The following is a 14,570-nucleotide window of genomic DNA, read 5'->3' on the forward strand; positions in this document are numbered from 1 at the left end:
CTTCCGTGGCCTCCTCCCAATATCCACCCTCCATGTCAATCCCACTATTCCAAAGAGCAGTAACAGACTGAGGGGCAGCACCGGACTGAGGGGCAGCACCGGACTGAGGGGCAGCACCGGACTGAGGGGCAGCACCGGACTGAGGGGCGGATCCTGGCTGGCGGAAGGCTCTGGCGGATCCTGGCTGGCGGAAGGCTCTGGCGGATCCTGGCTGGCGGAAGGCTCTGGCGGATCCTGGCTGGCGGAAGGCTCTGGCGGATCCTGGCTGGCGGAAGGCTCCGGCGGATCCTGGCTGGCTGGCTCCGGCGGATCCTGTCTGGCTGGCTCCGGTGGATCCTGGCTGGCTGGCAGCTCCTGGCTGGACGGCTCTGGCTGATCCTGGCTGGACGGCTCTGGCTGATCCTGGCTGGACGGCTCTGGCTGGTCCTGGCTGGACGGCTCTGGCTGGTCCTGGCTGGACGGCTCTGGCTGTTCCTGGCTGGACGGCTCTGGCTGGTCCTGGCTGGACGGCTCTGGCTGGTCCTGGCTGGACGGCTCTGGCTGGTCCTGGCTGGACGGCTCTGGCTGGTCCTGGCTGGACGGCTCTGAAGGCTCGGGACAGACGGGCAGCGCTGGGCAGGCAGGCAGTTCAGACAGCGCTGGGAAGGCAGGCAGTTCAGACAGCGCTGGGAAGGCAGGCAGTTCAGACAGCGCTGGGAAGGCAGGCAGTTCAGACACAGGCTGCGCTGAGCAGGCAAGCAGCGCAGGCGGCGTTGAGCAGACGGCCGACTCTGACCTGCTGAGGCGCACAGTAGGTCTGGTGCGTGGTGCCGGAACTGGAGGCACTGGGCTGGAGACACGCACCACAGGGAGAGTGCGTGGAGGAGGAACAGGGCTCTGGAAATGCACTGGAAGCCTGGTGCGTGGTGTCGGCACTGATGGTACTGGGCTGGGGTGGGAAGGTGGCGCCGGATATACCGGACCGTGAAGGAGGACACGTGCTCTTGAGCACCGAGCCTCCCCAACCTTGCCAGGTTGAATGGTCCCCGTAGCCCTGCCAGTGCGGCGAGGTGGAATAGCCCGCACTGGGCTATGCAGGCGAACCGGGGACACCACCTGTAAGGCTGGTGCCATGTACGCCGGCCCGAGGAGACGCCCACCATCACTGTGTCTCATGTTAATACTACTCCTAAACACAACCCACCATCACTGTGTCTCATGTTAATACTACTCCTAAACACAACCCACCATCACCGTGTTTCATGTTAATACTACTCCTACTAAACACAACCCACCATCACTGTGTCTCATGTTAATACTACTCCTAAACACAACCCACCATCACTGTGTCTCATGTTAATACTACTCCTAAACACAACCCACCATCACTGTGTCTCATGTTAATACTACTCCTAAACACAACCCACCATCACTGTGTCTCATGTTAATACTACTCCTAAACACAACCCACCATCACTGTGTCTCATGTTAATACTACTCCTAAACACAACCCACCATCACTGTGTCTCATGTTAATACTACTCCTAAACACAACCCACCATCACTGTGTCTCATGTTAATACTACTCCTAAACACAACCCACCATCACTGTGTCTCATGTTAATACTACTCCTAAACACAACCCACCATCACTGTGTCTCATGTTAATACTACCCCTAAACCTCTTATGAAACATCAACTCAATCACTCTTACTTTAGGGCCATTTTCAAAATGTCTCCACAACAATCTATTGCTCTCAGAGCTCTTAAAATAGCATGTACAAGTCTTACATGTGAAACCACATGTACGTCAAATTTGTTTGAGCATAAAATATAGCTCAATACTAGTAATATTTATTGTATACAATATTCTTTGCTCATTCTTATGAAGGGTAACAGACCGCATATATCGTTGCCTTTCTTCATTTTTCATTACTGAAAAAACACATGAATTTCACATGTGATCATGTGTTTCACATGTGTTCTCATGTAAAGGTAATATGATAACATGCGACATGTAAAAGAAACATGTGAAAACCCTTGAGCATTCAGAAACATTCGGAATGAGTGCCTAAACTTAACCCTTAACGTAACACTTTGAAATTTGATGTTTGGAGCGACTTTGAAATTGGAAGTTTGGAGAACGTGGATAAATGACTAATTCTGCATTGAGACTGTGAGAACATAACAGCAGAAGCTATGCTATTTGGCATCTTCACAATTAAGTATCCTAGTTTTGTTGTTTGGCTAACTGAAAAGAACCAGGGGATATCACTTGCAGCCCAGCTATCACTCACAGCTGAAACATTGTTAACCTTGTGGGAGGCAACCTTGTGGGAGGCAACCAATCATGTCCTCATCCACTTGGATCAATAACAAAATAACAAACTGGCAATAAGGTTCCTCCCAGTTCTCCACCCTTTCCCAAGTGTGCAAGAGCACACTTCCCGTCATGGATCTAAAACTATGGGATTGGTGTGACCATTGGCTGGCTGGAGTTTCCATCTTTGTTCGCTAAATCCATGCGAAAAAGTATGCAGGTGCACACTTCGGAAAGGGTGATGAATCAGGATGCAGTCAGAAGAGCAGGGGCCAGGGGCAGAGAGGAACAGATGAAGCTGAAACCTTTGCCAGGGGCCAGGAGCCCTTGATTGACACTCGACTAAAGTTAATTCCGAGAATCCAATCAGATAGTGAAGCATGCAAATATACGCTGTCCATCCCAACTATTTTTTTATAACGGGACAATCGGAGAAGAAGTGGGTTTAGTCAGGGATACCAGTCTGTCTATCTGTTTGGGGTTATTGTGTCATATTGTGTGTGCATTATCTGTTTTTTGAAAATGGCAATGAAAAATCTTTAATCCAACTGGTTGTGTGTCTAGGTGCTGGACATTGCTCGTTCTGAAAGTGTGTGTGTATATTTTGTACAGACATGATGAAGATGGTGATGATGATGATGATGATAATGATAAAGGTGAATAAATCAATATTACTATGCAAACCTGTCACGTTCCTGACCTGTTTTCTGTTGTTTTGTATGTGTGTGATGGTCAGGGCGTGAGTTTTGGGTGGGCAGTCTGTTTGCTGTTTCTATGTTGGTTTTGGGTTGCCTGGTATGGCTCTTAATTAGAGGCAGGTGTTTTGCGTTTTCCTCTAATTGAGAGTCATATTAAGGTAGGTTGTTCTCACTGTTTGTTTGTGGGTGATTGTCTCCTGTGTCCTTGTCGGTGTACCACACGGGACTGTAGCGTTTGTTCGGTTTTTGTGTAGTCTGTTTTCCCTGTCCGTGCGTTCTTCGTGTTTTATGTAAGTACTCTCGTTCAGGTCTGTCTTCTTCGTTTTGTTGTTTTGTAAAATATTCAAGTGTTCTTCGTGTGTTTAGTTTTGTCTTGTAAATAAAGTTTCATGATGTATTCAAAACCCGCTGCACGTTGGTCAAATCCATGCTACTCCTCTTCTGATGAGGAGAAGGAGGAAGCGCGTTACAAAACCAATGTAAATGTTTTATTTGACGTTAATGAACAAGAGAAGAGATTTTGAAAACTTGGAAAAACAATGACAGCTATATTTAATCTTAAATGTATTAATTAAACAACAAAAAATATCACACTCCACACAAAAAAAATGATTTCATAAAAGCAATAAGAAACTTTGCATCAATTAGTTACATCAGGACATTGAGGCAAAATCGTACCATAAATGTCATAAAACCAATATGTATATAAACAAATCCAGGAAACATATATAATCTTACTGCATTAAGTTATAGAATATAATAACTGTAGTGTTACCTTTCATATATATTCTCAAGTCCGATGATTGTTTCAGAAAGATAACATATAGAAAAATATAGTTATATAAAATATAACTGGACCACGAGGTTGCCTACTTCAGATATATAAAGTTCTTGTAATCAGATTCTGAGTTTGAAAGAATTTTTACAATTTTACTTTTAAAAAATGTACTAAAAAGATTTTACTTCAAAAAAATAATTTACAAGGTCCCCCCTCTTATTCGTCATAGTTTAAAAGGTACAACTGACTCTAGATCAGCACTTCTACTCTAAGTTTGAATAGAGCAGTCCTGTGTGTTGGTAGAGTATGGCTCACGGGTTTGATTCCTCAATGGCAAAAATTATTATATACATCGAGTATTAATGCTATTTAATCTCTCCTCAGACTAATATTATTCTGTTTGTCCTGTGGGTACCTTTGCCACTGTTCCACCCCTTGTGTATTGCGCTGTCATGGTGTATTTGTTAACCCTAACTCTTTGGGTGGTGGACCATTCTTGATACACATGGGAAACTGTTGAGCGTGAAAAACCCAGCAGCGTTGCAGTTTCTATGCCTAAAAAGTTCCGGGGGTATTCTTCAGGCTGCTATTGGAACAGGTCTCTCTTGAAAAAGAGATGTTATCTCAATGAGAAAAACCTGTATAAATAAAGGTTCAATAAAACATTAAAAAGTTATTGACTTCTTGGTTCGGGGTTTGTTGTGTTCAGGTCTTCTTGGTTCTGGGTTTGTTGTGTTCAGGTCTTCTTGGTTCTGGGTTTGTTGTGTTCAGGTCTTCTTGGTTCTGGGTTTGTTGTGTTCAGGTCTTCTTGGTTCGGGGTTTGTTGTGTTCAGGTCTTCTTGGTTCTGGGTTTGTTGTGTTCAGGTCTTCTTGGTTCGGGGTTTGTTGTGTTCAGGTCTTCTTGGTTCTGGGTTTGTTGTGTTCAGGTCTTCTTGGGTCTGGGTTTGTTGTGTTCAGGTCTTCTTGGTTCTGGGTTTGTTGTGTTCAGGTCTTCTTGGTTCGGGGTTTGTTGTGTTCAGGTCTTCTTGGGTCTGGGTTTGTTGTGTTCAGGTCTTCTTGGTTCTGGGTTTGTTGTGTTCAGGTCTTCTTGGTTCTGGGTTTGTTGACTGTACTGTAGAGCACCGAGGAGTCCTTCTCACCTGCTTGTTCCACCGTGGGCCTGGAGAAAGAAATAGAAATGAAACTGAAGCTCCCTTATAGTGCACTACTTTAGACCAGTAGTGAACTAAATAGGGAATAGGGTGCCATTTGGAATGCTACCAGAACTGTTTCTTAAAATCCTCATCACATCACTCCTTCATTATAGACATGTCATAGTAACTGTCTTGAGATTGTATTTTGTAGTTTCAGGAAATGCCATTTGGCCTGACGAATACCCCCGGAACCATAGTGAAACTGTCCACTGTTACACTATGGTATGAGTTTAATTAAATAAAATTTGACCTGAAGAATGTTCCTTCAACCCTTCAGATAGTGATGGAGGAAGTTCTCAGGAAACAAGGACTGGTCACTAGGGGTCAACTGCTTTTCTTATTTTAATGACATCATTGTCTACTCCTCCAATAAGCAGCAACATATGAATGACCCTGATGCTGTCTGTGTGTTCACAATGTTCGACTGTTAACTATACTACAAAGTTGCATAAGAGCTAGAAGCAGAGCTGTCATGTCTGTCAGCGCCATCTTGTCTATTCTCTATGTTGTTGTAATGGCAGAATATGATCACCGGGTGGCAGCACTGGGGCGGCTGAATTTCACAGCAGCGTACTGTACATCCTCATCCTGTTTCTGGGGTTGAGGCAGTTGGACGGTGGAGTCCAGTGTCACTTCCTGTTTTTTGGAGCGAGAGAAGTGGACGCTGGCGTAGTGAACATCATCCTGCTCATCTGAGTCCACTCTCTGTGCTGCAGTAGGGGTCATGGCCATGTTTGAGATATTGTCATACACTGGACTAGAGTCTCCCTTTTAGAGAGGAAAGACAATATAAATAGACCTGGTGTCAGACAGCATGAGGAGTGGAAATGTCCCACAAAGCAACAAAAATAATCTTACATCTGTTCGAACAGACTCACCTGTCCATTGTCTGCTGTGTGGCTTGTGGCAGAGGTGGATTTGGAGGCTTTCTTCCTGTTGTTTCGTAAACAAATTAATTAATATCTGAATAAATGTATGAAGTTAATAAAGTGGATTAATTAACATAATCTTTTAAATGTGTATTTTAACTCACCTGAACCACATGAGTCCAGAGAGACAGAGGATGAGAACCAGAACAACCACTATGGTTCCTACAGCTGCAGTCAGAACTGAGGTCTGTTTCCCTAAAAGATCAAATGGATGATATGAGTACATGTTATTATGAAGTGAAAATGAATATACAGCAATACAGGACATTAATGCAATATTGTAAATATAAGCCTATGTATAGTTATGAACCTTTAGCGGTTCTGAGACAACAGACGCTGGGATACGGGAAGCAAGTACAGGGTGAGGATTTAATCATAAAAAGACATGGAACAAAGCAAGACGAGCCTCTGAACAAGAGAAACAAAACATCAATGCAGACACAGGAATGAAAATGAGGAAGTGACAGATATTGGGGAGGCAATCAATGACGTGTTGGAGTCCAAGTGAGTCTGATGAAGCACTGGTGCACTTAACGATGGTGACAGGTGTGCGTAATGAGCAGCCTGGCTCCTTCGAGCGCCAGAGAGTGGGAGCGAGAGCAGACATGACAAAACCAAAGTGTCATAAGGCAAACTAGTAGAAGATTACCTTGAAACATAATTTCTTATTAAAGATAGTTTTGTATTGAAGATGTAACTTTACCTGCTACAATGATCATCAGAGCTGTAGAGTTCATAGATCCTCTTCCATTCTGGGCCTCACAGTAATATTCTCCTCTGTCCTCAGAGCTGATGTTAGTGATGCTGTAACTCTGTCCTGATGCTTTTGGTGAGGTTACGTTCTTCTTGTACCAGGTGTATTTGTTCACAGGTGGGTTGGCATCACTGCTGCAGGTCAGATTCACTGAACTGCCCTCCACTATTTCACCAGAGGGACTGACTGACACTGAGGTGTTCCTTGGGCCATCTGGTGTAAAATACAGTGAATATATTTATAGCAAAATATGTATTTACATTTTATGGATGAGTTTGAAATAATTTAATTCAGAGTAAAAGACAATCTGAAACAACAAGAATGATGACTTTGTGGTAATACACATTCAGGTAAATGGATGTTACACACTAAAATATTTATTGATAGATATATTTATGTGGAAAACAATCTATTCTCAAGTAGCATCATGATCAGTATATCAAACTGGACGTCTAAACCCCCAATGTACTTACATGTGACAGTGAGAGTCTTTTCAGCAGAGGGGTGATCCTCATGCCCGTCTACAGCACAGGTGTATCTGCCTGTATCCTCACTGCTGACTGAGAAAAGGCTATAGACAGGAGAGGAGTTGTTGCTGTTTGGTATAGGCTGTCCATTCTTATACCAACTGAAGGCTGTGATGGGGTCCAGTGTACATTTGGTTCTACATGTCAGTGTGACATTCTCCCTCTCTGACACAGATGTAGGATCCATCTCCAACACAACATCTAGTGGAAAGAAAATGCATCCTATTTCTCCTCCTATATATGCTATTTATGTCCTTTTAAAAATGAAATAATAGATTCTTTTTTTCCGTCAAATCAAATTGAATGTGTCATATACTTTGTAGACAACATGTTTAGACTAACAGTGAAACAGTTTACTTACGGACCCTTCCCAACAATGCAGAGAGAAAATAGAGAAATAATATAAAAGTAATAATAAATACAACATGAGTGACTATAGCCTGGCTATGTATACGGGGTACCAGTACTGAGTCAATGTGCAGGGGTACGAGGTAATTGAGGTAGATATTTACATTTAACTAAGAATAAAGTGCTCTTCCGGGGAGTTACAGTGAGCTCCAAAAGTACTGGGACAATTTAGTTGTTATTTTGTCTCTGTACTCCAGACTGGCAGCTTTAATTTGAGGGTATTTTCATCCATATCAGGTGAACCGTTTAGAAAGTACAGCACTTTCATACGTTGTCCCCCCATTCTAGGGGACCGAAAGTATTGGGACAAATTCACTTATAGGTGGATTAAAGTAGTAAAAAGTTTAGTATTTGGTGCATATTCATAACATGCAATGATTACATCAGGCTTGTTGGATGAATTTGTGGTTTATTTTAGTTGTGTTTCAGATTATTTTGTGCTCCAGAAATACAAACCAAGACAATTGTCCTGAACTAAATGGAATTCAACAGTTTAGATTTATTGAAAGTAACTGTACCTGTAACAGACAGAGGGACTCCAGGTTCACCAGTATATTTCCCTACGGTCTGATTTGTTATAAATCTGAACTTGTATTTTGCTGAATCTCTCTCTCTCAGGTCTGTGATTCTCAGGGTACAGTCTTTCTTCTTATCCCCATGATACTCCAGACGACCTGCATACTCCGGGTCCTGACCTAGATCTTTAGGTTCTACACCAGTCTCCTTTTTAGTGAACCAGAAGGTTGTTGTGACTGTATAACCACTGGGATATATGTAAGAGCAGGACAGCTCCACTGTTGACCCATTCAAGGCACAGATACTCGGAGTGGTGTATGTCACACTCCAGCCATCCTGACCCAGTACCACTGAAACACAGTCACACAACGGTATCAGAATGAAGACAAGGTATATTGGCTCACAATGACTGTAAGGTTTGTCCACACTGTGTTGCCATAGTTGCTGAGTTGAGTGTGAAGGAAACCACAGATAAGCATCTCTCAATGAGGTGTGAAAGATAACTATTTAAAGTGAAGTGGAGACTCCTAACACAACACACCAGTATAACATTATGATTCTTATCATTTTAGAAATGTCTGTAGATTGATAAACAGAGCAACTAAAATATAAGAATGAGACCATACCTGCTACAGACCAGATAAAGACCACCAACACACTTCCTGCTGTTCTCAAGGCCATTGTTGCATCTCCCACCCTGCAGTCTTAGAAACATAAACAACAACTCACTATATAGCTGGTGAATAACTCCACCTGATACATTGAAGTAGAAACTGTAAATGGGGTACAGGGCCTCATTACTGAAAATGAACCAGGCTCATAACATTTGTTCTATTGTGTTATATAAACTCAGCAAAAAAAAAGAAACGTCCCTTTTTCAGGACCCTGTCTTTCAAGGATAATTCGTAAAAATCCAAATAACTTCACAGATCGTCATTGTAAAGGGTTTAAACACTGTTTCCCATGCTCGTCCCATGCGGTCATTAAGACACTAACAGCTTACAGACGGTAGGCAATTAAGGTCACAGTTATGAAAACTTAGGACACTAAAGAGGCCTTTCTACTGACTCTGAAAAACACCAAAAGAAAGATGGCCAGGGTCCCTGCTCATCTGCGTGAATGTGCCTTAGGCATGCTGCAAGGAGTATGAAGACTGCAGATGTGGCCAGGACAATAAATTGCAATGTCCGTACTGTGAGATGCCTAAGACAGCGCTACAGGGAGACAGGACCAGTATAAATATTAAATCCTCTACGGTCCGTCAAGCTGTACAGCAGCCTAAAGACTGAACACCAGAGACCGAGAGACAGAGAGAGACAGAGAGAGAGACAGAGAGAGAGACAGAGAGAGAAACAGAGAGAGAGACAGAGAGAGAAACAGAGAGAGAAACAGAGAGAGAGACAGAGAGAGAGACAGAGAGAGAGACAGAGAGAGAAACAGAGAGAGAGACAGAGAGAGAGACAGAGAGAGACAGAGAGAGAGAGACTTTTTTGACTTTTGGTCTTTCTTTATTGAAACATTCTCATTTCATTTAACACTCACCCCCCCCCCCCCCCCCCACCCTAAAATAAAAAAATAAAAATATATCCTGTACTGCATACATGTACCATACTCACCTTTCCATCTACCACATGATACAAATCACCATACACAAAAACAATACCCTCTCCTACAACCGTATATCCAAAACATCTTCCCCAGCAATACAGACAGCCCCCCCAACACACCATATCTCCTCAAACATCTCCACACATTTAATCAGTTCATAGAACTCAAACTCAACCCTAAGGCGCGCAGAGACCATCCCATTAAACAGTAGTAAAGGGTCTGTTATCCCCCCACCTTTGACCCTGTTTCTCCTTGTTAGCCAAATAGCTAATTTTGCCTGAGCAAACAGAAAATTCAACAAAACACATTTTTCTTTCTCTTTACTCGAATACCTGTATCCCATTATAAACATCCCAACAGCAAAAACATTTTTTACATTTACATTTTAGTCATTTAGCAGACGCTCTTATCCAGAGCGACTTACAGTAGAGTGCATACATTTTATTACATTTTTACATACTGAGACAAGGATATCCCTACCGGCCAAGAGCAGACGCTCTTATCCAGAGCGACTTACAGTAGAGTGCATACATTTTATAACATTTATTTTATTTTTTATTTTTTTATTTTATTTTTTTATTTTTTTATACATACTGTGACAAGGATATCCCTACCGGCCAAACCCTCCCTACCGGCCAAACCCTCCCTAACCCGGACGACGCTATGCCAATTGTGCGTCGCCCCACGGATCTCCCGGTTGCGGCCGGCTGCGACAGAGCCTGGGCGCGAACCCAGAGACTCTGGTGGCGCAGCTAGCACTGCGATGCAGTGCCCTAGACCACTGCGCCACCCGGGAAAACCACCCCCAACCTCTCACACAGACATTCCAACAGAGACATTAATGGCATTAACCTGGTGCACACAGAAAACACATGAATCACAGTTTCTTTCATTTTACAGAAAGGACACCCCTGCCCAATTCCCGGATCAACCCGTGCCAACCAGCTGTTAGTGGCCAGGGCTCCATGAAGAACCCTCCACTGGAGGTCCCCTGACCTCTTTGGTACTGGGGGTTTGTAGAGCGCCCTCCATCTAAAACCCACCATACTCTCCGCCCCACATGCCCCCTGCCACTGATGTGCCTTCACTCCTGTTAGGCTTCTAATGTTCCTAACCTTAACGCAGAGGTTGTAGAGAGCTTTACCTCCCACCCCCTCAAACTCCCCCAGGCTCGGAGTGTTAAAATCTAACAAGTCCTCCAGACCCCCTTGCCAGTCTCCAGTCTCTGCCGTCACCTGCAGTGGCGGAAACATTGGTGGCCCCTCTCCCTTTGGCCTCTCAAACACCCCCCTTACCGGCTCAGACAGTGCCTCCTGGACCTCCTCCAGGAATCTCTCCAGCAGTCTAAGAGACGTTATTCCTGTTTGTTGCGCCAAGACCTCCGGGGTTTTCCACCCCTCCTCTCCCAGCCGTCTCAGGTCACCTAGCCTTTGTAAACCCCCTGCCATCAGTTGCCTCTGCAGGGTGGCCGACTGAACCGATCTCAAAGGGATGGCTGGGTTGTGGAAAATAGGCTCCTCCCACACCCACTGCCCAGGCTCCACACCCCCTTCTCGTGTGGGCCTTAGCAGCTGCCAGGCCCTCAGCACCGCAGAGTAAAACTCTGAGAGACCTGCTGTACTCAGCCTCTCCAGCTTCATGAGGAACAGCTGCCGGTCCAACCCTAATCCGCCAGCTCTCCTCAGCAGCGCGCATGCTGGTTCCCTCCAGCCAACATCAGTATGGTACAGCAGTCTCTGCACCGCCTTTAGCCGGAAAGCAGCCATCCTGCTCTCCAGTTCCACCAGGCCCTGTCCTCCTTCGTGGACGGTCATGTACAACACTGCTGCCTTCAGCCAGTGATGTCCCGACCAAAAGAAGTCCACCAGCTTGCGTTGCAGGTCTGCAAGCAGACCGGCGGGGGGGTTGAGGACAGCCAGTTTATGCCACAAGGAAGATGCCACCAGGTTGTTGATTATCAGCACCCTCCCTCTATATGACACTTGGGACAGGAGCCACCTCCACCTGGCCAGTCTTGACACCACCGCCTGTGACAGCCCCTCCCAGTTCTTGCTGACCCACCTCTCCGAGCCCAGGTACACCCCCAACACTTTAAGCCCTTCACAACCCCACTGCAAACCCCCTGGAAGCAGAGGAGGAGCCCTATCCCCCCATGCCCCACATAACAGAGCTTTGCTCTTTCCCCAGTTTACCTTAGCTGATGAAGCTCCCTCGTACACCTTCAGACTGGTCTCTAGTGCCTGCATATCTTGCCCATCCCTGACCATCACAGAAACATCATCTGCATATGCTGAGACTGCTATTCCTGTCACCACATCCATGCCTGTCCAGCACACTCCCCGCAGTCTCCTGCGTAGCAGTCCTAAAAAAGGCTCAATGGCTAGTGTGTACAGCTGCCCAGATAGAGGGCATCCTTGTCTAATGCCCCGTCTCACCCAGACAGGCCTACTGAGCGCCCCTCCCACCTTAACCATACATGACGCCCCAGCATACAACAGCTTCACACAGGTCACAAAGCTCTTCCCAAACCCAAACACAGACATCACATTAAACAGATACTCATGATCCACTCTATCAAAAGCCTTCTCTTGATCTAAAGAGACCAGTCCAAAGTTCACATTAGAACCTCTCGACAAGTCCAACATGTCCCTAATCAAGAACAAGTTGTCCGTGATTGAGCGTCCCGGTACACAATATGTCTGGTCCTTGTGTATTATAGAGTCCAGATGGGACTTCAGTCTGTTAGAGAGGACCTTGGCAAAAATCTTGTAGTCCGCACAGAGTAATGCCACAGGCCTCCAGTTCTTAAGTTCACACAAGTCCCCTTTTTTGGGCAGGAGAGTCAGAGCCGCCCGACGGCAGCTCATCGGCAACTCTCCTACCCTGACGCATTCACGCAACACGCAAAATAAATCCTGTCCAATTGTTCCCCAGAATTTTTTGTAAAACTCCACTGGAAGTCCATCGACCCCGGGTGCACGACCGGGGGACATCTGGGTTACGGCCTCTGCCAGTTCATGTGACAACAGAGGAATGTCCATTTCATCCCTCTGTGCCCGAGAGAGCTTAGGGAGTCCTGCGAACAAGACCTGAGCACCCATAGGATCACACATTTCTGCCCTATACAATTCAGTATAAAACTCCACAGTCCGCTCCCGCATCTCCCCCACCACAGAGGTCACCCGCCCATCAGACAGCCGTAGACAATGCATACCCTTGGCTTCACTGCTCTGTCTTTCCAAACCAAAGAAGAAGGAGCTGGGAGCATCCATCTCCTTGAGCATGGAGAACCTAGCTCTTACAAGTGCTCCCTTTGCTTTAACCTGGAAAAAACTACCCAGGTCCCTACGTAATTCGGCTAAGTTAGCCTGGAGGCCTACATTGCCTTGCCCCACCATCTCTACCTCCATCTCCCTAATACACCGCTCTAGTTCCCCCAATACTCTCCTAGCCTCTGAGGATGAGAGAGCTGTGTACTGTTGACAGAAAAGCCGAATTTGCACTTTCCCCACATCCCACCATTGACTCAGAGACTCATACTCCTCTCTTCGCTGCCCCCATCTTTCCCAAAAAGTCTGGAAACCTGAGCAAAAAGTGGCATCTTGTAAGAGCTTTACATTGAACTTCCAATAAGATGCCTGCCGGGGCCCTGGTGAAATAGACAGCCGAGCCATGGTTATGTGGTGATCCGAAAACCCCACTGGGAGAATGGTAGCACCCAGCAGCCTATTGCTCTGATTCCTGGACATGTAAAACCGATCAAGCACTCACCCTAGCCCCAAAAACCTTCACCCACGTATACTGTCTTGTGTTTGGATGTTTAGTTCTCCAAACATCCACTAGGTCAAACTGATTAAAGATGTCCCTTAACACTCCCACTGACACTGAATGAGGCTCTTCCCCATTTCTGTCTTTTGTAAAATCCATTGTACAGTTCCAGTCACCTCCGATCACCAGCGTCTCCTCAGGCGCTACTTGTGAGAGTTCCTGTCTAAGACTCCCAAATAGAACCCCTCTTTCTCTCCCTGTGTTAGGCGCATACACATTTATAAAGACAAAACCCATGTTGTTAATTTCTGCTTTAACAACAAGCAACCTGCCCCTACACACCTCCTTTGAGGAGCAAATTTTTACAGCCAGACCCGGTGCAAAAAGGACTGCCACCCCTGCACTAAGATTTGTCCCATGGCTCAACACACTTGCCCCTTTCCACCAGAGCCCCCAATCAACTTCATTCACCACATCACTATGCGTCTCCTGCAGAAACAACACCTGTACTTTCTTTTGTTTTACATATTCACCCAACACACTCCTCTTTCCCGCATCTCTGGCGCCATTTATATTGAGCGAGCCTACCCGAAGAGTCTCCATAAGAAGTGGGAGAAAAGCCAGCAGAGAAATAGACCAATAGCAAAGCTCAAAAAGCCCCAGTGTCAGTAAGAAATTAAACATTTAAACAGTGTCTGAAGGTAAACCTTTACGCACTGTTGTGACCCACTTCCTCAACCTAAAACGTTTCCTGGGTGAGAGGACACCATGCCCCTCATTTCTCATAGCATGTTGTACTGATCTTACAAACGTTCTAGTATCAGGAAAAAAAGCCTCAAGATTAACTTTTTTCCCCTTAGTCTCATTCAGGAACCTTGTCAGTTCTCTCAACGTATACTTAGACCCCTCTGGTTGACTGGCTGTCAGCTCCGGGCCAATTGAAGAGGAGTCTGAAAAAAATAACTCCTCATCCTCTTCCTCAGACTCACTTTCCTCCTCTTCTCTATCTCCCACCCTGACCACCTGCCCTTTCTCTCTGGTTAGGGCCTCACCCACAGCAACAGGCAACATTTCCATGGTGCCTTTGTCCAC

General features: G+C 45.5%; 1 protein-coding gene across 1 annotated transcript; it reads right to left on the reverse strand.

Annotated features, from left to right (window-relative positions):
* Positions 1–6,565: 6,565 nt before the first annotated feature.
* On the reverse strand, positions 6,566–9,031 carry LOC139541445 (B-cell receptor CD22-like). The gene is made up of 4 exons (XM_071346109.1): positions 8,729–9,031; positions 8,105–8,452; positions 7,125–7,379; positions 6,566–6,864 (listed from the first exon to the last, which is right to left on the reverse strand). The coding sequence occupies exons 1-4, from the start codon at positions 8,781–8,783 to the stop codon at positions 6,566–6,568; spliced, it is 957 nt and encodes a 318-aa protein (XP_071202210.1). The 5' UTR covers positions 8,784–9,031.
* Positions 9,032–14,570: the final 5,539 nt, after the last annotated feature.

The sequence above is a fragment of the Salvelinus alpinus genome, chromosome 2, assembly GCF_045679555.1.
Source record: "Salvelinus alpinus chromosome 2, SLU_Salpinus.1, whole genome shotgun sequence".
Taxonomy (NCBI): Eukaryota; Metazoa; Chordata; class Actinopteri; order Salmoniformes; family Salmonidae; genus Salvelinus; species Salvelinus alpinus.